At 37.3% G+C, this 23,012-nt stretch overlaps 3 protein-coding genes across 6 annotated transcripts in view; 1 reads left to right on the top strand and 2 right to left on the bottom strand.

The window, feature by feature from the left end:
* Positions 1 to 376: 376 nt before the first annotated feature.
* Positions 377 to 7,539, top strand: ncf2 (neutrophil cytosolic factor 2). Of its 2 annotated transcripts, none has more exons than XM_014981416.2 (15): positions 377 to 587; positions 857 to 939; positions 1,107 to 1,215; positions 2,607 to 2,741; positions 2,817 to 2,924; positions 3,087 to 3,146; positions 3,711 to 3,754; positions 4,535 to 4,676; positions 5,441 to 5,509; positions 5,681 to 5,735; positions 5,829 to 5,857; positions 5,952 to 6,091; positions 6,181 to 6,286; positions 7,139 to 7,256; positions 7,329 to 7,539. In XM_014981416.2, the coding sequence occupies exons 1-15, from the start codon at positions 414 to 416 to the stop codon at positions 7,418 to 7,420; spliced, it is 1,464 nt and encodes a 487-aa protein (XP_014836902.2). In that variant the 5' UTR covers positions 377 to 413; the 3' UTR covers positions 7,421 to 7,539. The 2 variants fall into 2 exon arrangements, with proteins under 2 accessions (XP_014836902.2, XP_014836901.2); XM_014981415.2 differs by having other exon boundaries at positions 378 to 587; positions 5,678 to 5,735.
* dph2 (diphthamide biosynthesis 2) lies at positions 7,422 to 13,280 on the bottom strand. Of its 3 annotated transcripts, XM_088001482.1 has the most exons (8): positions 13,021 to 13,280; positions 12,656 to 12,814; positions 12,452 to 12,564; positions 10,534 to 10,754; positions 10,314 to 10,454; positions 9,774 to 10,244; positions 7,900 to 8,082; positions 7,422 to 7,771 (listed from the first exon to the last, which is right to left on the bottom strand). In XM_088001482.1, the coding sequence occupies exons 2-8, from the start codon at positions 12,803 to 12,805 to the stop codon at positions 7,647 to 7,649; spliced, it is 1,404 nt and encodes a 467-aa protein (XP_087857608.1). In that variant the 5' UTR covers positions 12,806 to 12,814; positions 13,021 to 13,280; the 3' UTR covers positions 7,422 to 7,646. The 3 variants fall into 3 exon arrangements, with proteins under 3 accessions (XP_087857608.1, XP_014836899.2, XP_014836900.2); XM_014981413.2 differs by having other exon boundaries at positions 9,774 to 10,454; XM_014981414.2 differs by lacking the exon at positions 13,021 to 13,280 and having other exon boundaries at positions 9,774 to 10,454; positions 12,656 to 13,014.
* A 135-nt stretch (positions 13,281 to 13,415) lies between these two features.
* The window catches only part of mcur1 (mitochondrial calcium uniporter regulator 1), a 37,568-nt gene continuing 27,971 nt past the window's right edge, over positions 13,416 to 23,012 (bottom strand). The window contains exons 2-9 of the mRNA XM_014981417.2: positions 17,024 to 17,140; positions 16,807 to 16,910; positions 16,477 to 16,578; positions 16,241 to 16,282; positions 16,004 to 16,075; positions 15,043 to 15,096; positions 14,850 to 14,964; positions 13,416 to 14,247 (exon numbers count right to left, since the gene is read on the bottom strand). Of these exons, the coding sequence (XP_014836903.2) occupies positions 14,192 to 14,247; positions 14,850 to 14,964; positions 15,043 to 15,096; positions 16,004 to 16,075; positions 16,241 to 16,282; positions 16,477 to 16,578; positions 16,807 to 16,910; positions 17,024 to 17,140 (662 nt within the window). The 3' untranslated portion in view covers positions 13,416 to 14,191. The remainder of the gene's footprint in view (positions 14,248 to 14,849; positions 14,965 to 15,042; positions 15,097 to 16,003; positions 16,076 to 16,240; positions 16,283 to 16,476; positions 16,579 to 16,806; positions 16,911 to 17,023; positions 17,141 to 23,012) is intronic.

Below are 23,012 nucleotides of genomic sequence, written 5' to 3'. Positions count from 1 at the left end.
AAAGTATTTTATGATAGACTGTGGCAGAGATAATGTGAAATGATGCATGGAAATATAAATGGCTTCGTCATAAAAAATAACTGTTGAGTGTATCATGTGTCTAATACCATATTATACAGTATACAGAGCTCCTTTTATTAAACAAATTGAGTACATCATCCCATTTATAAGTATTTGCTCCATGAATATTTTGGATTCTTCATGTGACCTTAAATGATCTTACAGCAGCCCTGGATTTAAACACCTTTTTATGATGCACTCCACATATTTCATCATATAAATAGCACTTGGACTTGTTGCAGTGCAGGGAAACTGTCAAGCACTGTTACGTGTCACCGCACTTCCTGATCTCACTGGTACAAATCAGAAGAGCTTCCCCAATTTGCTCTCAGTGTGCCCTTGGCCCGGCAAACATGTCTTTCGTGGACACCCTGCGGCAGTGGGATGAGGCTGTGACCTGTGCCGACAGAGAGGACTGGCCGGAAGCCCTCAGCATCTTCCTGTCCATCCAGCAACCCAACTCCAAAATTTGTTTTGACATTGGCTGCCTCCACCTTCTCAACCAAGACCTGGACGCTGCTGAAAAGGTACGTCTGGAATACACACAGAGTGAAATGTTGGTCACGTTTGACCAGAAAGTGACAGATTCTTCCGCCAATCAAAGGGTAAAAAAAATAAATCAATCAATTAAAAATAAATCATCCAGTTTCTGCTGGGGTCAACTGTGAGACGATGCATAAGCGATAGTGTCTGAAAGTGCGAGTCACCCTGAAAGAAGAAGTAGTTGAACCATTTTTGTTCTTTAAGAGGAAGTTACAGGAGTTTTTTTTTTTTTTCTTCTTCTTCTATTTCTTAGGCATTTGACTGCAGCATACGTAAGGATGAGCATTTGGCAGTCGCCTTCTTTCAAAGAGGAATCACCTTTTACAAACAGAAGAAGCAAGTAGCACAAATCATTTGAATAAAATGCCAACTTTCTGACTGTTTTGTTCAAAATAAATAAATAAACCTGGCATATGTTCCATCCAGTTTGATTCTTGGGCACCACTTATAGATTTACCTGTCAGATTCATGATGTGTTATTTACTCCACCACTCTGCCTGAAGGTATGAGGAGAGCTCAGCAGATTTCCAGAGAGCTTTTAAAGCTCTCCGAAACAACCAGCTGATCGATTACAAGGCGCTCGGTCTCAGATACATCCTGTATGCATGTGAGGTAAGCAGTTTATTTATATATGTTTTTTTATATCCCTCTCCACTCAGCTGTTCCCAGAAAGAGCCCAGCTGACTCTCTGTAGTTGTAAAATAAGCAGCAGCATTTACTAGGCCTTGCAAAATTACTCACATTCCCTGAGCTTTTATTGGCTCACACGTAATTACCATGACGATCAGATCCATCGTCAAGGCCCTGAGCTGCAATAGATGTCTCAGACGTGATGTTAGATTTATAACCATTATGCTGTTGTGATCAAAAACAGTTTGTTTAGGCACATATCGGTAAGTTAAAGTATTTATTTAAAGATAATAGTTGCCTGTTAGACATTTAAAATGATTTGTAGTCGATCTGTGAATGATTTTTGAACTTTAGAGTAAGCAGCTCCAACCAGCAGTTATATGTTGTCTTGTGATTTGGAGCAGATGCTGACTCGTCCCTGAAACTTAAACAGAAGAAGTTGGTAAACAGCAGACTCTATTTTGAAATGAATTGCGTAATGTGCCAGGAACACACATTTCATCCAAATCCTCTCACGCTCCCCCCTCCTTGACGGACTGATAAAACGCCTGATGACATCACATTGAGTAACTTCTGTGACCTGACTAAGGTTGAATCAATGAGGAGTTTATGACGAGCAACGCTGAGAAACACACAAGTTTTTATTCTTATATATATATTTTGTGGGGAAGAAACTCCCACTTATCCAGAAAGATGAGTTCTTACTCTGTTTAAAGTTTGGTTTAAAATTCAAAAGAGAAACCACACATTCAGAGAGAGAAAGCGCTAAACTGTTTTTTTTTCTTCTTTTTTTTTCTTTTTTTGTTGCATACCACAAAAAGAGTTGCCTCTTAGTTGCAAGTGATTTTAAAAAGTATTTACTCCCGGATAAACTGCAGGCCACACTTCTCAGACTTTCATTTGTAGACTGTTTCACGTTGATCATATAATACCAACACATTAGATTAATACACTAAAGGTTGTGGTAGAAATGCAACAAAATGTGCAAAAGTTCAAAGGTTACGAATAATTATTGCAAGGTGCTGTATGTCCAAATCTATATGGATGGATGCCTTTAGAAACATACGCTCTATTCTGCAAAAAAGGAGTAAAATTCTACCAAAAAAAAACTCTCAAAAATTTTGAGATTAAGCTCAGAAATTTTAGGGTTTTTCTCACAAATTTTTGACTTTTTGAGTTCAGAAACTTCCACGTTTTTTCTATAAAATCTCTGAGATGAATCTCAAAATTTCTGAATTTTTTTGGCAGAAATCTACTCCTTTTCTTTTTGCTGTCTGCACCGTCCCTCGTGTGCCGTCAGAAACAAAAAGGGTTTCGAAATAAAAGAGGCAAGCTTCTTATGTAGCATGACATTGATAGTTTTGATGCTGCAGGTTCTTCACAATGTAGCTCTGGCTGAGGCTCAGCTGGGCAACTGGGAAAACGCCCAGAAAAACCTGGCGAAGGCCCTCGACTACAAGACAGAGGCCAAGCTCAGCGTCATCGACAAAGCTCTGCAGGCAACTCTGGTCAGTTACGATGTTTCTGAATCGCACGTATTAACACTGAGGGAATCTTTTAAATGGTTTTCTTTTCAATTTCAGAAACAGAAGCTTTTCAGACTAGTCGAGTTCCCTTCAAAGACTCTGTTCAAACCGAACAAGCACTACGTAGCAGAGCTGGAGAAGAAGGACTATCTGGGCAAAGCAAAGGTATTACAACGCGGCTGAGGAACAAACAGAAACATCCGCTTAATTCTGCTTTTTGGAAATAAGTGTGGATGACTTGTCTTTATGTGATAGTCACCCATTTCCTTTTTATTCACAATAATTCTGTGGAATATGTTTTGATTTTCATTTGTTTTAAACCATCAGGTCGTTGCCTCCGTTGTTCCACAAGACGAGTTCTCTGGATTTGCCCCGCTGCAGCCGCAGGTGAGACATTAGTTCATGTAAGACTGAGAAAAAATCCTGAATAAATTGCATTAGAAATCCAAAATTTACCAACATATGATAAGTTTGGGTCAATGCGACTCAATAAAAAAAAAAAGTGTTAGATTTTTTAAAATGTATGAATTACTAACTTTATACTTATTTTTTTTACTTATTAACTTTTATTTCTATTTTACTGTGAGTCACCAGGCTGCACTCACAGTATACTAATATAGATCACTAGGCAACCTGGGGTTATTTGCTGGAAAAGATGGAAAAAAGTTCACAACTTTCCGACTACAAGCCAAACAGGAAGTGATGTGATAATCCTTACCCACAGTTAGTCACTTAAATAAAAACCTGAAAATAAAAACCTGCTGAAATTAAGATACAGTTTGTAATTTGATTACTTCCACACAGACTGTGTTGAAGCCTTCACTTCTTTGTTTTCTGTATTTTTGCTGATAAAAATGTAGTATTAGAAAATTAAGGCAGATGAATAAAAAACAATTGACATTCTGATGCATCCAGTCTGTGTGACTGAACTGTCCTGTGTTCTGACCGAAGGTTGAAGATGGTCCAGCTGCTCCAAAAGAACCCGAGGTCCTGAGGTATGCAGCACACACTGGAGCACTACAGCACCAATAAGCACACTGCTGAATACAAATCACAGACATGATTCCTCAGAACATAATCCTTTCAAATTGTAACGTTTCTGTTAATAGCAAATTCAGAAGAATAATTATTTGTTTACAAGGTTTCTGCAAATTTCAGCAGTTCAAACTTAAGACTTTTTAAGACCTTTAATGTCACCTTGAATTATATTTAAGATGGGGAAAAACTACAAATATAAGGAGTGTTTGGGGGAAATCTGCTGCATTACGATCAAGCATAGGAAAAACTGCAAACCGAGTGATATGCTAATCACATTCGATATGACGCGCTACAGCCTTAACCCCCATAGTCCCAAGATTAAATGTTGTTTAGCCCTTGTTTAGGTCAGCCAACTGGCGATAAATTTACACTTATCCGAGATAGAGGCAAGAAGGCTAGCAAGAGTCAATTAGCAGCTAGTTGCTGGTAGCTGCAACCGCCTTGAGTCACAGAATGCAATGAAATTAAGATACAGTGAGTGCCACTTACATTAAAAAGTATTGCCACAACAAAATTTAATACCTACTTAAGGTCAACTTAATTAAAAAATACATTTAAGATATTTTAAGGCCTCATTTTAGACACACAAGTTTAAGACTTTTTCAGGATGCGCAGAGGCGTTGCTTTAAACTTGTTTTTGTGTAACGCGCATAAAATCAACCAACACAACAGTGCTTCCAACATTTTGCTGTAATATCAGACGACTCTGTGTGTTCTTGACGTTGCTGTTTTCGCAGAGCGTTGGAAGGGGAGGCACACACCGTGCTGTTTGAGTTTGTTCCAGAGACCAACGATGAGTTGGCTGTAGTGCCGGGGAACATCGTATTTGTGTTGCAGAAAGGGACCGACAACTGGGCCTACGTAGTCTTCAATGAACGGGTAAGACATGCAGTCATGCAGTCTGTGCTCAGAACAGACGCTTGTATTGATTTCTTGTTCCTTTTTGATGCCTATATACAGGGTATCTGCAGGTTTCAGCAAGACAAAATTAAGACATTTTAAGATCTTTTTAATGTCACCTTAAATCTAGATTTAAAATCAAAAAATATATAAATATAAAGGATGTTTGGGAGATCTTGCTGTATTACAATCAATAATAGCATACCATATATTGTGAAATTTCTGGGGTCTGTTTGTGGCTACTGGTAGCACTTTTGTGCATTTTACTCTCCGTCCGTTTGTCCCTCCAAAGGCATATTAGCAGCTAGTTCCCACCTGTAGTCACAGAACGAAGTGATGATGTCTACGTGTGACTCAAACTTCTGACAAAAATCTATATATACAAGACAAAGCTAGATTAAATAGTACTGACACGACACGATGTCTAATTAAGACATTTTAAGAAGGTGCTGACACCCTGTATATGCATCAACCTATGGGGACCTCTGGTAAAGATGTATAAAGGTTAATCAAGCACAATTAATTAAGGAAAACTTCGTAAAACCCCTAAACTTTAATTAAGACAAGTGAACATGCCCTTCAATCATGATAGATGATTTCCATCCACCCATGCGAGGAAAATATTTATAAAGCTTTTTCAGACATCTTTGCCAGCACTGCCAATTACTGTGGGAAGCACTGCAACACTTGATCATAATTAAGCTTAATAAATAAATAGTAATTCAGTGTGATGTCCACTGCAGAAGGGACTCGTTCCGTACAACTACCTGGAGCCAACCCTGGATATCTCCCTGGGTTCTAAAAAAATCAAGGTATTTATATGAATCATTTTTTTGTGCTGTTTGGACTTTTTTTCTTGTTTTTTGACACATTTCAACTAACTCGTTCATCCTCCAATGTCATTTGTCCAAATTTACATTTCTGAGCATACCTCAGTCTTGCTGTAATTTTCATTGTTTTGCATTTTCGATGGAAATCAGCAGGGTGTGGCTCGACTTCACAGTCGAGATCCTCCGAGAATACCGGAGAGGATTCAAGGTATGGCATTTATGGTCAAGCAAACCGAGTTTAAAATCCTCTTTTGATAGAGATGTAAACACTTCTTCTTCTTCTTCATTCGGTACCTGGAAGGTCTTAGTCCTGGCAGCACTCAGCAGCAGGTACGCTGATGCTAACCTTTCCAGTACTACAATGATTACATTGAGATGTTTTAATTTACACATTTCCACTCTCTATTGTTACCCGATCTCGCAGCCAGAGGACAATTCTTGTTTTGTCAAAATCCGCTTCACCTTCAACTTTGCTGTCTTGGTGCCGTCTGGGTCTTCTTACATGGTCCTGATAGAGAAAATCAGTAAGAAGCTGAACCTCAACTCTACTGTGATCACCTTGAGGTGCAAGCTCCGTTTAAACTATCGTCTGTGTGGTTTTTTACGGCTGTAAAACTCATATGTAACAATGTGAGTTTTTTTTTTTTCCCCAGCTCGGATTCTCGAGGGAAAAATCTCATTGACAACAACACGGAGATGGAAGACGTGTGGAGTCGTGCTCAGGGTGGGCGCATCACCTTGTGGTGTACTACCAAAGAGGTATGGTGGTGGTTCGGTTTCTGTGTTGGCTTTCCAAAGACTCGTGACTAATGTTGCACTGACAAATCAGAACCACTTTGGGTGATCGGCAGATAGAAGCGAAACCAATCACCTTCTGCAAAGTTCTGAAAACCAACCGCTACCTATGTCACACGTGCATGTGTGCAGCCAACAATAGTCGCCCTACTGCTGCCAACCTAGTGACTTTTTAGACAAAAAAAATGTAATAATCCATAGACCAAAATCAAATCGGTGCACCCCTAATTGTTCCTGTTCCTCCTCCCCCCAATGTTGGTTTCAGAAGAACATCAATTAAATCAATATATTCAAAACTATGACTTCATGTACCTTTAAGCAGCATATTTAATAATACATTTTACTTTCAGAGTGTTACTTTCAAATGTGTAACTTTTCAGAAGGAAAAATAAAATTCTTATAGGCAGGTCAGACTTTTTAAAGATCGGTGATCGTCCAGAAAAGTGCAATCGGTGCAGCCCTGTTTGTGACAGAACTTAACTGGCCTTACATGTATGTTTTCAATCAATATCTTTCAGAAGAATATGAACACAGTTTATTTTTTACTTGTGTGAAGAATGGTAATACAGAGAACCTGCAGATTTCAAATGAAAAAAAATCCCACTCAAATTTCTAGAGTTCTCCATCCTTAACATTCACTTGAAAACATATTAAAGTTCACCAAGAATCTATAGCAGAAACTTCTTCAGCTTTTTCCCACATGACATTTTTGTATTTTCTTGATCAAAACATTCTAAATTCAGGCAAGGAAAAAAAAACAATAAGATTCTTCAGTCGTTCTGAAGTTTTGACTTAAAGTCTGTTTTGCAATTACAGCAAAGTGATGGAAAGCCACAGAAGGAGGTTTACTTGGTGGCGCTTCATTCCTACGAATCTTCAAACCCAGAAGATCTGAGCTTCCAGGAAGGAGATAAAATCAAATTGCTCTCCAAAGGTGAGTTTCAAATCATTTCAACATGTTGCAAATATAAAATCATTTAAACTACGTCTCTTTTTCTCTCTGCAGTAAACCAGGATTGGTTGGAAGGGCAGTGTAATGGGAACACTGGTATATTTCCTGCGTCATTTGCAGAAGAAGTTCCTGTGGATGGACAATAACTTTATGCAAATTGATTTTTTGTTTTATTGTGCACAAGGCAGAAAATAAGAAATAATTGTAATCAGTGATTTAAGTCATGTTACATTCAGGTATTCATTAAATATTACTGAAATATAAAGTGATGCTGGGTGACATTTCAGAAAAATTACAAACATTTAGCTCCTGGTGGTAAAATAGTTTAAATTTATACCGAGTCCATTCAAAAATGAATAAATTGTGGCATCATCAAGACGCTCCTTCGTCTTCATAGGCGATAGCTATGCCTCTCCTGCCCTGCACTGCCTTTACTACAGGAGTTTCCCCCAGCTTCTGCTCCAGGCCTCGCCAGCTTCGACCTGCCAGGAAAGTCGCTAGAAAACAATGAAAGGAGCGTATTCACAAGACTGTATATGATCCACCGTGTCAAAGCATTGGACATGCTATAAAAAAAAGAAGCAACAACAAATAAGTATACTGGATGTCTCTGACTGTTCTGTACCTGCCGAGTTCGCGTCGGCGACGGTCGTAGTCTGGTTCCTCAGCACCACAGAAGACCCGAAGGAGGAGACCACAGGCTCGGCGCTCAGCAGGTTCCGACTCCGCAGCGCTCCGGTGATCAACGACACGTCGGTTTCGTCGTCGCCTTCCTGCTGATCGGCCATCGGCACGTGACTCTGTCCACCTGACCCAAGGATAAAAAAATAAAAAAAACGTTGATAAATGATAGAAACGGCAGATGTGAAATGATGTTTGCGATCTTTATTTTCCCCCTAAATAAAGAGCAGCTTCCTGGTAGGAAGTTAATTTGCAGCAGAGACGAATCAGGATGCCGATGAAGAGGAGGAAACGCTAATGTCCCTTCAGTAATGGAAAACCTCTCTGCTGTTTTTGTTAAAGCCGTCGATTTTACTGCAAAATGTGGTCAGGATTCCAGCACATGTTCTTTTCTTTTCTAAATTAAATACTTTCCCAGAGTGTACAGCCAGTATCTGGAGCATTTTGAAAAAATATTACAAAATTTAACTCTTAACGTGTTAATTTTGATTAATTAATTACACAGATTTTGATGCGTTACAAAATTTGAACAAAATCACATTTCTTTTTTTATTTATTATTATTATTATTATTATTTTTTAAACATACAAAGGTTCTGGTTGGAACCTTTGTATTTGTGTGTTTCTGGTACACCCATAAATAAGATGCACAAGCGACATCCACAAACGGTGATGGACAACAAATCTGCCTCTTTAGGCCCGCTGGGATAAATTTTTACTTTAAAAAAATCATCTGTAGGGCGACTGGAAAAGACTATTGTTGTGAGCAAGTTGTGCTAAAAGGAGTTAGCCTATCAGCGAAGCTACTCTAGCCTAAAACATAATCTCAATGCTAAACATGTTGCAACAGCACAGACGTCACCAACGCTAATGTCAGCGTCCACAGAAGTATTTTTCCAAAGAAGTTTCATGAATGATCAGGGCTTCACAACACGCCTGAAAGCTGACTGGGTATAAAAATCACTTTACGCTAATCTGGAGGTTGAATAACCTAAACAACAAATTAAAAACAATAAATACATGCTGCCCATATGTCTATAGCTTAGTAGTCAAAAGGGTTTTTGATGTGAAAGTGTTGCTGATGTAGATTTAATTAAAATGCAATTAAGTCAGTTCATACAGAAGTTGATTATGAATTTATAGCATATATTTCAGACTTTAGATTATGAAAATAGGCATACAGCAATACCAAGAGTGTGAATTGCATTGTGACATTTTGCCATTTCTTTTTTTGAGAATGTTTGACATTAACTGACTTGACTGATGTATGGATTATTGGACAGATTGAGGTAGTCAGCCACGCCCATGTTTCATCCACATTGGAATGCTGTTCCCTGTTATGGCCCAATCAGTGCATCTCTCCATCATGCACTGATGGAGAATTATATTAGTTCTCCATTAGTGCATGTTTGGCTTCTAATGTTACAAGCTATGGATGGACAAAGTTATGGATGGATGGAAGCATACTGACCTCAAAGTGCCTTGGATTTTGACGGATGAATGAAAGATCGAATGGATTAATAAGGAGCATTTTTTATGCTTGCTGACAAAATGCATAGAAAGATTAACTATGAAAAGAGAAGGATGGATGAACTTCAAGAAATTCATATTGTATCACATTGCCAAGGGGATTGTAAATAAAAAATATTTTCCATACTAAGATCTGGAGATTGTACACTCTTACGGACTTTTCAGAACTACATCTTAACCCTTGTGTATAAGATAATCTCATTAACGCTACCAAACAATCCATGGTCTGGTTCAGGGCTTAAGGCTCCCTTTAGCTTCCAAAGAATTACTCCATAAACTGTGATCAAACCTGGAAGAAGATGTCGAAAATCTGTGACATATTCCTCGGACCACTCCCTCTTCCTGTTGCACGCCACCTCCATCTCGAACGGCGTCACCACGGGCTTGTAGAACATGCTGGAGTCCAGCAGTGAGTTCTCGGGACACGCGATTAGCACGAAGATGTCGATCTCCAGAAAGTTCGCTAGTTTGGGAACGTTGAGCTTCCCCATGGCGAACATGTAGCTCTTCTTGCCGGCTCTGTGAAGAGTCTCTTTGAGTTGCTGGATGATGGCGAGGTAGTCGGCCACGCCCAGGGTGCCGACGAGGATGCCAACCACGTTAGCATCTTTGGCCCTTTCAATGGCATAGTAGCGTTTCATGAGAGCACGGTTGACGTTCACAGACTCAACCCTTCCAGTCATTGATGCAGGATCGAAAGAACAAAACAAGCAGCGATTCCAGGTCATCATGAAGTTTCGTAACGTGGCTCCCTCCGGACCTACGTAGAACATACGGTAATCCGTTAGAGATGAGCCACTTTTTAAGGAGAACCGTCGTCCGAACTGACAAATGGTCTGGCTGTTGTCATCCTCAGATGGACGGGTTTCTTTATTGATCCGTGCATGACTGTAACAGTTTTCCCCTTCAACAACAAGTTCAGTGGCTACAAGGTTTGGATACTCTGGTGAGAGGAGCGTCAGAAGATCACCTGGGAAAAAAAAGATGAAAAGATTAACAAAGGCAATGAAATTTGACAAAGAAATGAATGTTTTCCTAGGAAAACTTGCCGATAGCATGATCGTAGTTGACATCATAAAGGAGGAGGATGTGTGTCTGTGTGTCCGCGTAAAGCTCCCTGAAAGAGGCGGCGCACTTCTCCATATCCAGGGTCCGTTTCTCAAAGACGTACATGACGGGAAGTCGTTTGGACGGGCTGAGGCAGGCGTTGCCGTAGTGGACGATGCAGTCGGCGCAGACGTGTTCTGCTGCTATCTCGTCCACACAGCAGCTGCTCAATGAGAATGAGGGGAACCACACAGGTTAATTTCAGATCAGAAATTATTTCATCCAGCTTAAAAACGAAAACCAAACCAGAAGGTCTGCAATATAGGGCTGAAACGATTCCTCGAATGATTCGAGTACCTCGATTACTAAAATTCCTCGAGGAAAATTTACCTGCCTCGAAGCTTCGTTAATTTATGTTTTATTAGTTAGCGCACCGTGTTCCGGCCGGGACTTCATTTGCGTTGCGCGGAGCTCTCACTTCCGCCTCTGAGTTGTTGACAAAAGCTAAGTCTCAGTGGCATAAAGTCCAATCTTCAAGATTGGCCCGTGGGGATTTTATTGATTGATGATAATGCCCGACTTTTTATCGTTTTTGGGGAACCAATAAGCATCCTTAAAATGACTGGGGGAATGCCTGGAGTACGGCAGCATTTCTCCTCCGGGGCTGCTGGTTGAAAGCGAACGGCGGGAAGAGCGCTGAGGTGAGCGGATAGCCTGAACAGGGCGGGCGGCTGAGTAGCTGATGCTTACCGTGTAAATGTAGCTTTACCGACGAACCGCACAATAAATTTCATATCCCGGTCTGAAGAAACGGGTGGCGGAGCGCATCGTACATGGCTGGTAGATGAGTTTCTGAGTGTGACCAGTGAAGGTGTCGTAAATATCCCGTATTGCTTCCCCCGTGTTCGTCCCCCGGTCTAACGGTTCGTCAGTCCGCTGGTCTATTTCCTCCCCTCCACCCCATCTTACGTTCGTTCATTCGCCCTCTCCTCCCACTCCAGGCGGCATTTCCCGTATTTTCAAACCCAAAGCGTGACAGGTTAGGTGGCAAGGTGAGTTTAATTAATCTATTAAACTCACTGAAGATGAATACATAAACTAAAAGCTGGATTGTAGACATTTTTTATAAGCATATTTGTGAGCCTGCCTCTTTGTTATTAAATTCAATATAATTTCAGATTTTTCTATAACTTTTCTTCTGGTTAACTTAGAACGTGAGCTATTATTGTTACAGGTTAGTTTTCTAAACTACAATAAAGCAACTGTTAGGGATGCTCAAATATGAAAAATTGGACTGATATTGATATCTGATAGTAACACCGGTATTATGCCAGATTTACCAATATTTCATTTTATAATTTTTTTTTTATCCGATTACTCGATTAATCGTAAGAATAATCGATAGATTACTCGATTACTAAAATATTCGTTTACAACAGCCCTACTGCAATATAGATTCTAATTCAATACCCCACCCCACCCAGATCTCCATATATTTTTTAATGCTAATGCATATCTGAATATATTACAAATTTTCCTCAAAAATTGTTGAAACATTTGCTTTAAGTGACTGCTAACTCCCACCTGCAGGCGGCAGTATTTCTTACTTTGACTACACTGCTGCCTCAACCTTACTTGATATTAAGTTATAGTTCATGATCTATGTGGCTCCTATAAAAATGAAATTATTTAAGTTCTATACAGAATTAAATGTATGTCCAATCTGACTTTTTGCTGTTGTTTTCCCATCATCGTGTCCTTCTAGATGTAGACTTTTGTAGCGCTTTAAGGAGGAAATACTATCATAAAAATTTATTGGATATATTTCTAAAATAGTGCCACAAAATCCGAGATTTTGTTTGCAAAAAATCCCAAAGAACAGTTGTAAAATACTGGAGAAGTTGAACAAACTACTAGTACCTGCCATAGGAGGTGTCTCCCAAAATAAACGTTTTGGCTTGACTGTTTCTCTCAATCTCCGCAGCCACAGCGGCCGAGTCGACCAGCAGCTCATCGGGAAACTGCAGAGCAACCTGGAAAAAACACAGATACACCACACAGGAATCACAAATATCTACCTTTCATCCACTGTTAAAAACAATTTATCGTTTTTTTTAATGCTACCTTTCCAAAGTGATGCTCGCTGATGAACGCGCATGTCTTCGTAATCTGATACAACTCGACGAGTTTTTCAGCAGGGGTGTTTTCCTTCAGGCTAACGTCAACCACACGCTGAATCACAGTCTCCGAGCTGCTACTGAACGGATCAGCCATGACAGTAAGCTACAAATGTTTTCGAAAACAAATGTTTTAAGGTTGACACCACTAGACGTCAATAGTACAAAAATAAAACTAGTCAGGACGATCTAACACTGTCCCTGCTAGCTAAAAAAAGTATCATATTTCACTGTAAAATTAAACTGTAAAATTAAAACTGTAAAATTAAACAAATTAAACTGTTACAAGCCGGCATTTAATATGTAACTTACAGCGAAGTATCATGTAGGTAGTTTTGCTACAATCTTTACATGCTTGTCGGAAACGTAAACACGTGTCTAGAGTACAACAGGAGGTAGAGGTAGGAACACTTCCGGTTCACATACTTTTCAAAATAAAATCCAAACTTCTTTTCGCGCTTTAAACCAGGAGTGGGAAGTTGTAGAAAGTCACCTGGGGACCAATTAGCATTGCAACAATTAAGTTAATAAAGCCATAAAGTCCGGCTTTACGTGTTTATTTGTGCAAACCTGTGAGAACTTCCAGTCTACATGTTTAATTATCTAAATATAGTTTTCCAAGCGCTGCCGTACTTGACAAAAAAATATTTATACTACAGCATTTCGACAGCTCATGCGCGACACCACGAAGAGATGATTTCAAGTAATGTCGGTCAATTACAACTTTATTTTAATTAAATAAATATGATCTGAAAATTAATTAAACAGACTTTAGTAATATAACATGTACAGCGTGCTGTGCATAAAAACATTTACAGGGTACAAAAATATGTTTACATTTTAAAAATGCTTCGATTAAAAGAGATACCAGTACTGAATTGGCTTTGTTGAAAATATGTAAAAGATAAAATAAAAATAAAATTGCTACCAGCAGAATAACTAATATGCACCTACAATACATTTATTTTCGTCAAAATGTTTTACTGATTACCAGATGAGATTTACTAAAACAAAATAATTATGTTACTAAGAGTTCATCAATATTCAATTACAGGTACATGGACATTTTTTTTATTTTTACCAGAACTTTCAGTGCATCACAACATCATTTGAGTTCTTTTTGACATCTTGAGTTTGCAGAGGAAACAAGCCGTCATTATGAATAAATACCGGTAGGAAATAAGTTGTTAAATGCATCCATCACCTTAGAGAAACTTAAAACCATTGTAGTAACACACATCTGGTTTTAACAGGTAGAGAAAGTGTAAAGTATTAATGAAAGAAAAAGCAGAAAAATAAGAACTGTTTTTTTTTTTAGACACCAGAAGAGTTTGGATTGTCCATAAATTAAAAAAAAAAATAATGGGAATGAAACAACATAATTGAGATTCGTCATGAAATAGCTGCTCTTTAGCTGGCAGGTTCCTTGGCTTCACTGTCGACTGCATCGTTGCAGTCGACAGTTTTCGTCATTAACCTTCTCTCACATCCAAATGCGATAAAAACCCAAAACCACAGTGAGACAGGTGAACACCGAACCTGGAGGATACAGAAAAACGGGAAGAAGTCATTATTAAAGAGCAGTGTCTGATTACATTTACAACAGTTTTTCTGGTTGTATCACTGAGGAGGTCATCCCACAAACACACATAGAAGACTGATGGACTGAAATAGATTTGAAAAAATTATCCATTTAATTGGAAAATTTACTTAACTGAAAAAAATATAAAGTAGATTATTTCCTAAAGGCCCCAAATAGGTTCCTCACATTTAAGCACTTATGAATACTATAGTGTATTAGGACCATTGTTGATAAGAAGAAAAAAAAGAAGATGGCCTTTTTTGGCCAAAACAGAATTTGACAGGGAAATTTATGAGTTTCAAAAATAAAAAAAATGTTGCCTTTTGAAACTAAAAAAAATCTCCTTGTTTTTTCTAGAAAATTTCTGAGATTAATCTCACAATTTCTGAGTTTCCTCTCATGCATTTTCAACTTTCCCAACTCACAAAATTCCTTGTTTTCTCTTGAAAATTTAAAATAAGCACAAAATTTCTGAGTTTTTTTGTTTATGTTTTTAGTGTTGAAAGATTCCAAAACACTTGAACATTTTTCCTATCTGCAATAAATTACACTTTCTTACCAGCAAGATATTTGATGGTATCCAGTTTATGAGATTCCAGCATGGTTTTCAGACCAGCTACTTCAGTGTCTATTTTCATGTTTGTTTGGGTTAGATGGCGATCCTGCTCTACTGTCTGCAAAAAATTACAATTGGAGCAAATACAATAAATAATATTTTTTTAAAACTGCATGTTTATAGCATTTATACAAACCATTTCCAGAATTTCAGTTCTTGTTTCCAGAAGCTTCTTATCATGTTGTGCTTTCTGGAAAGAAGAACATTTTAGGTTAAATGTTTTAATGTTGCCACACCTGGCTTAAATAAATGGGTAATTAACAGACTTATCTCAGATACAGAATGTAATTCTGACATTTTAATCTGATGTACTGGAGCAGAGAGTAGGCTCTGAGGAACAGGATTAAGTTATATTATCCCAATTTTTAAGCCTAAAACTCAGAAATTCAGAGTTTGAGAGCAGAATCCCTGGTCTCTATTGGAAAAAAATAAATAAAAAATAGCAGTAAAACTAATGTTCAGCCACCATAATTAAATGTCAAGCCTTAACCACAAACATGTCTGATGTTGAAATCCAGGCCAGGTTTTCAAATCCGTTTTTAATTGGCAACAAATGTCGTGTTTACAGGACAAAAACACCCAAACCAGGCGTTTGGATGAAACTAATTCTTTTGTTAACAGAGTTAAGCCGGATAAAAGCAATTATCCTTAAAAATAAGGACACAATACTGGGAAAGGTTAACATGTACTTTACTGATGAGTGAAATAAAATGTTTCATTAAAAGAATTTTACAAACCCGTAAAAACTGAGAGCCAAAGGAATATATACCTCAATAAATAAACCCAGTGATATAGTGATGAGGAAAACAGTGCTGTAACTTTTCAAAAATGTTTTCTTATGCAATAAACATTTTAAGTTCCTTCAAACAGGTAGATTTGGGGGTGGGGGGGAATCCAAATCACCTACAAATCTGCCTAAATGTGCAAAGCTCTGACTGAAATGAGCATTTTAAGAGAGCCAAGAGTGTCTAGTGCAACTGCATTGAAGTCGATAGAGTGTCATAAAGATCCTCAGGCCATTATTAATCAGTTTACCATATCTAATATAGATCTACATCCTTTAGAGAAATTGGTCTGAACCCGGCTGTAAAGCTCACCAGCTCTTTTCCGCGGCTTTTCTCCAAATTCAGGTCCAAAATATTATCCGAGCGTACTTTGTTCATCACATCCTGCCAGACGAGGGAGGAGAGGAAAAAACAGGGAACCCGACAAGGGAAAATAATGCTGAGTTTTAATTAAGAAGAACTTAATTAAAACCCATTTGCTTTGCACGGTTTCTATGATGGCATTAATAAAACAACAGATTTGAAAATAAAATACACATAAGCACTTACAGCCAGTTGGACTTTGAGCTGTAATAACTGGATCTTGAGTTTCTGAGAAATAGCAAAAAAAAAAAATACAGAAGCCATCAGACCACAAACGCAACACAAAACACTCTACAGTCATTTAGATTAATCTCTACAAAAAAAGCAAGGTAATCTTTGGTTCATGAAATAAACCAGTTGGTTTGAGAACAAAGTAAGGTAAAAAAAACAAACAAAAAAAACACTTGATAATCGCTTTTTACCTCATTTTCTGTGAGAAGAGTGGAGAACTCGCTCTTCTCAAGGATAATCATGTCCTTTTTAACAGCTGCTATTTTAGACATTACTTGCTGCAACATGATTTCCTGCAAAAAAAAAAAAAAAAAAAAAAACGAAAATACACAACACAACTAAAAAGCGACTTAAGATTTGACTGTCGGTTCACATGGCAGTGCAATAAAATTTAGTTGGCATCATACTCTGTTCAATGTGTGTAACATAAACAGTCATGATTCAATTGGACACCTGTTGATTTTGTGCTTACTAGACGAAAACCACAAATATGGTGTGCATAATCGTTCATAGAGTCTCACCTGTTGCACTTTGGTCACCATGTCAGTATAAACCAAATCCATGTTAGAGTTTGTTGTCCCGATCAGCACTTTAACCAACACTTCAGCTTGCTGAGTGCTGAATCCTGATATTAAAAAATGGAAATTACCACAAATACTGGTTTACATAAAAAAATAAATAAATAAATCAACACTTCAAAAAGATGCAAGTTGCATGTTTTACAATAACCGAACAAACCGTTTTCCTCGAGGAGTCGCACAACTGCGCGAGTGTCAAAAAACAGCTTGCGGCCTTCGGTTTTTGGTATGTCTGGTTTCAGATCGTATTGGAAGACCCTGGAGGAGGTATTCAGTTCTGAAGGGAAAGAAACAACAAATTTATCAAAACTTTAAAGATATTTAAATTTGATTTAGTTTTGTAAATTGACACACTGTTGCACAAACACTCCTGGAATGGGAGCAATAAATTTGTGTTATGGAAACAGAATGTGTTATATGGGCATGGGACTTTGAAGTAGCCTGCGCTGTGCTGACTAATAGATACTGAGGCATTCACAAAATGGCTAACCTCGCAAAACATGTCTTTTAAATTCTTTATATCATAAAGCCGTCAATGTGGTCTCAACTGACCTGAAGAGCTTTTATTTTTGAAAAACCTTCAGTACCCGTTCAACACTTACATTTTAAACAAAGTGAAACTTCCGTATTAGGAGTTTAAAAGTCTCCAGAGTAGGTTTAATACTGCATGTTATCACATTTTAGACTTGAATAAACTCAATGACCTAAGAAACTAGCATCTATGGGGTTCCATTTGTGTCAAAAATAAGTAGAATATGGGGTTCCATTTGTATCAAAAATAAGTAGAAGTCATATATGTAGATGTGTCGTTGCTATGTGTCGTTGGTCTATGTTGCATGTAGATGATGCATATGTAGATGTTGCATATGTCTATGTTGCATATGCGTTCGCTGCATATGTGATGAACGTCGTTGGTCCATGCTGTTGGTTCATGTCTTTTTTTTTTAATAAGTCTTTATTAGTAATCTTTAAAACAATAGCATTGTACATCAACGAAAGAATAGAACAAACAGATAACAGCAAAAATATATACAATAAAATAGCATGGTGAAAGGCAAAAAAATTAAAGAAATAAAAACATAAGAACAAAAAAAAAATATATATATATATATATAAGGACAAGGATATATATATATATATATATATACATATATATATATATATATATATATATATGCCAGGGGGGATTTAAAAAAAAAAAATCCCCAAAGAGAAACAATGTCAAGAAAGTCATTTGGGGAGAGTTAAAGAATATTAAATTTGCGTAACAAATGTACTGTTTTTATGGCTTTTAGGTTATCAGAAAACTCAATGAGATTAATGTACATATTCAATTCTTTAATAAAGATAGAGAATAAAGGTTTGCTATTGCTAAACTTGCATTTATGTATAAAAAATTTAGCAAGAAGTATAATAAGGTTGATTACAAAAAAGGAGTCCCAGTTCTTTTTGTCAAAAGCAGTAAATCCAAGGATAACAGTTTCAAAACTGAGAAGAATTTGTGGGGAAATAGAAACAATAAGGATCATAATATCATCCCAAAGTTTTTTGGTGTAGTTACAGCTCCAAAACAAATGATTCATGTCTTCAGTTTGAGTGGTACAAAAAGAGCACAATGTGTCAATATTTTTCTTGAATTTACACATATATTGTTTAGTTGGGTAACATCTGTGGACAAGTTTATAAGATACTTCTTTAACCTTGTTAGTAAAGAATTTATGAGGTAGAGACCAAACCTTCCAAATAAGATCACGAGTGTGCCTGTTCCAAAAAACAGCAGTACCAGGTTGAGAGATGATCAGCTGTTGGAAAAGGGCACGAATTTCTTTGTTTTTGGAATTAGATGCCAAACACATTTTAGCAACAGAAGTGTCCATTAAATTGCATGAGGTGGAGATTGGTTTTTGACGGAAGATGCCTTTTATGATCATAACAAGGCCAGAGGGAATGGCATCAAAGACAACAGCGAATTCCTTAGCAGTTACAGGAAACTTAAAGCGAGACAGAAATTCACTGTAGCTGAACAACGACCCTTGATTATTAAATAGCTGCCTCACATACAATATGTTATTTTTTTTCCAGTGGTCAAAGTACAGAGATTTATTCTTGTATAAAATATCCTTATTGTGCCAGATTATACATTTGTGAGGAGAATAGTTGTGCTTGTAGATCAGTAACCAAGACAGCAAACATTGTTTGTGGAATGCGGACAGTTTGACTGGGATTTTTTCAGGATTAAAATTACAGAGCAGAAGAAAATCAAGACCACCTAACTGAGAGAATAAGTAATTGGGAATGAAATTCCAACATGAGGAGGGACATGACAGGTATTGTTTGATCCATTTGACTTTGAGTGTACTATTTAAAGTAGAAAAGGTCAGAAAATCTAGCCCCCCCATATTAACTGGGTTCATGATAACAGACTTTTTAATGTAATGGATTTTGTGCTTCCAAAGAAAATTGAGTAGTAACTGGTCAATTTCTTTACAAGTGTCAACAAAGAGAGGCGATGCAAAATAAACCAAACTAGAAAGGCCTTCAGCCTTAGACAGCAGAGTCCTTCCCCTCAGAGTTAGATCTCGATGCAGCCAGAGGTTCAGCTTTGTTGTGGTTCTGGTAATAGCTGGAGAAAGGTTTTCAACACATCTATTTTTGTCATTCTTAGTAATGGTAATTCCTAAATAGACTACATTCTGTTTAATTGGTATGTTGCTTATAGTGGATAGAGTGCAATCCTTAATGGCAAAGAGTTCACATTTATTGATATTTAGATATAGACCAGAGGCTCTAGAAAAGATTTGAATACTATCAAGGGCAAGGGGAACTTGTTCAAAGTCACGCAAAAAAAAAAAAGAGTAGTATCGTCTGCTAGTTGGCTTATTAGTAAACTCCTGTTTGCTATGTTGATACCTTGTATAGGACTCGCTCTAAGATGGGTTGAAAGGAGTTGGTCAGCTAGGAGGAAGAGATATGGGGAAACAGGACAGCCCTGCCTGATGCCTCGATGTAATTGAAATCTGGGGGAAGTTCCAGATTTTAATTTTATCGCACTGTTGGCATTAGCATAAAGAGTTTGAATAGCTTTAATGAAGACGGGACCAAATCCAAATTTTTCAAGAGCTAAGAATAAGAAGTCGTGTTCCACAGAATCAAAAGCTTTTTTGAAGTCAAGAAATAAAATAAAACTATTATCTTCCGTTAAATCTGAGTAATCTATTATATCAAGGATCAACCTTATATTGTTGGATATGTGACGTCCTTTCATGAATCCTGACTGACTCTCATCAATGATATCCTGTAGAGCATTCTTAAGACGTTTGGCCAACACTAAAGCAAGTATTTTATAATCGTTATTTAACAAACAAATAGGGCGCCAGTTATCTAAAAGAAGAATGTCTTTTTTTTGGCTTAGGAATTAGGGTGGTAAGGCCTGGAGTGAGAGTAGCAGGGAGGGTTCCCCTCACAAAGCTTTCCAAATATACCTGTAGAAGAAAGGGGGCCAGCTGTTTGGAAAATAATTTATAAAATTCTGAACTCAAGCCATCTACTCCTGGAGATTTGTTCATTTTGAGGTGTTCATTTGCATCTAAAATCTCAGGTAGAGAGAATGTTTGATCACAAAAAAGTTTATTACTTTCATCAATTTTTTTAAGATTTAGAAGAGCATCAAAGAACTGTGCAGCATATTCACCATTATATGTGGAGCTGTATAATAATCTATAAAAATCTGCACAGAAGGAGGCAATTTCGCGGGGATCATTGCAGACGTTTTCATTAATTTTGAGTTTGTGTATGGTCTGTTGGTTCATGTCGTTGGTCCGTGTTGCGGTTCACCACCGGAGTTTAAGTGTCGCATAGGATGACGTCAGCTTATTCTTCTTCTTGGGTTTTTGTGGGATCCGTCCTTATTTTTATTTCAATCAAACATATTAAAAGGTTTACAGAATAGTTAAATTTATTTGGTGTAAATCATTGATATCATACTCAGAAATAGTTTTTTTTTTTCTTTAAGGGTTTTAAATCAAGCTAACAACAAGCACAACAAAACTCCTCCGGTTTTATATTTTACGGAGTTATTTTTAAATACCGAATTAAAGTATTAAGTCCGATACGTCTGACATGTATTTGTAGTAAATATTCTTAATATCCTGTTCAAACTAGCACATAAATTGTAAATAAAGGTTTTTTTAAAAAATAGAATAGTCACGTCATCTTATTCGTTCCTAAGTCGTCAGTATCGGACGCTTAGGGAACGGTACAGCATTCAATGAGAGAACCCTCCGCGTCACATGTTGACGCCAAGGGGGTACCCTTGGCGTCAACATGTGACGCCGAGGGTACCTGCCCAAGCGTCAATATGTGACGAGTTGGGAGTGAGAATGTGTTGCATTATTATCATTTGATGGACAATGAAAAAGTGGAGCTGAACCTCTGCTCCAAACTCGCCCCCCTCTCACTTCTTCAGTTTTTTTGGTTTTTGGAGGAGCAGCAGTGGTCCCCTCGCATTGCATGGCTCACGTGACCGATTCATTTTGTGTCGGTTTTCAAAATAAAAGCATGATGAGCCGTGCTGCTTCATTGGTTGCGCATCAGAGGACAGTATTTGTCTTGAGCACTGTCTGAAATAAATGATATGTATTAATGATTTTGATGATGGCACTCATCGAAGTGTGACGTTTCTTACTGGTTTTCTTGATTGATTATGGTGTACTTTATGACTTTATATACTTGTGTTTTTATGATGGACTGTATTGTTAATGAAATGTGCTACACAAATAAACTTGATTGAAGAAAATCTCTGACCTCTGGGAATACTTTGAGATGATGAGTCACAATAAGATTATTAAATAAAAATAATTAACCCCTTCACCTCCAAAATTTTCACATTCTGGAAATTTCCGCTATCATTTTGATCAGAAAAGATATATCAGTCTTCCACAGCAGAAACAGACTTAAAGCTGTAGGAAGAGTAAAATTCTTCCCTGATAAGTAAAGATAGAAGGGAACATAGAGCCAATTCCAAGAAAATGAGAATTTTGAAGAATTGTAGTTTTTCAGGAGGCAAAACTCAGGCAGTAATCAAAGGATACCGCCTGCTCCAACACTTCACTCCCAATACAATGAAACATCAAATGTCTTTATTGTCAAATCAGTCCATGACACAAAAGAAAACAGCCACTGATAGTCAACATTAGTTTGGCTACAAATCATTTTAATAACTAAAAAATATTACAATTAAATATGATTTAATTGACTCTCCTGCAACTAAACATGAGTTTGATAAAAAAACAACAACTTTGTGACAATATTGCATTTACTAGACAAGGCTGCCACAGTTTCAGCAGCAGATGTCATTCCACTTATGGAATGAATGAATCACAAAGTAATGTCAAAGCCACGGGTGCAACGACATACTTTCTGAGGTGTATGTGTAGCAAGTGTGTAGAGATGTTTATATTTCATCTCATGATCTATGTATATTTGTTTTTCTTGGTTTCTGAATTGTATTTTATTTTGGTGGAGAAGCTTTTATTTTCTTGTTTCCTGTTTGAGTGTCACATCCTGTGTGTTTGAGCTGAAATTTATTGTCTTTATAAAACATAAAAAATAAATGGAAATTAAAAAAAAATTCTTCATATATTTCTATATTTTTGAGATACTATCTCATTATTTTGAGATAGTTTCTCATTATAATGAGATAAAAAAATTTAACAGAGTGGCAGAAACGGGCTTCCATACTTATCTTTGTTCTGGGCTGCTAAATGAGTGTGGTAACACTTTATTTGAAGGGGGGTGAATAAGACTGACATGACACTGTCATAAACATGACATAACACCTGTCATGAACATGAATAAGCCTTCATGAATATTTATGACTGTTGTCATAAAGCGTCATTCGGTAAATTATGACACTTTTAATACAAAGTTGACATTATTCAAAATGCCTTTGTTATGACAACTTGACATTAACCAAGAAATCATTACTGTTTAAACTTTACCTTTAATAACATAAAGTTATCTAATTTTTAAAGTGCAATCAGTAATACAATTAACCTATTCACTTTTTTCTGAAGGAAAAACCGGAGCACCCGGAGAAAACCTATGCATTTAGTTTAAAGAGTGTCTCCAACAGTTAGTGAGCGAGAGAC

Source organism: Poecilia mexicana, unplaced genomic scaffold (assembly GCF_051168715.1).
Source record: "Poecilia mexicana isolate PSO_F unplaced genomic scaffold, ASM5116871v1 scaffold_20, whole genome shotgun sequence".
Classification (NCBI taxonomy): Eukaryota; Metazoa; Chordata; class Actinopteri; order Cyprinodontiformes; family Poeciliidae; genus Poecilia; species Poecilia mexicana.
This window is presented reverse-complemented; position numbering and strand designations above follow the sequence as displayed.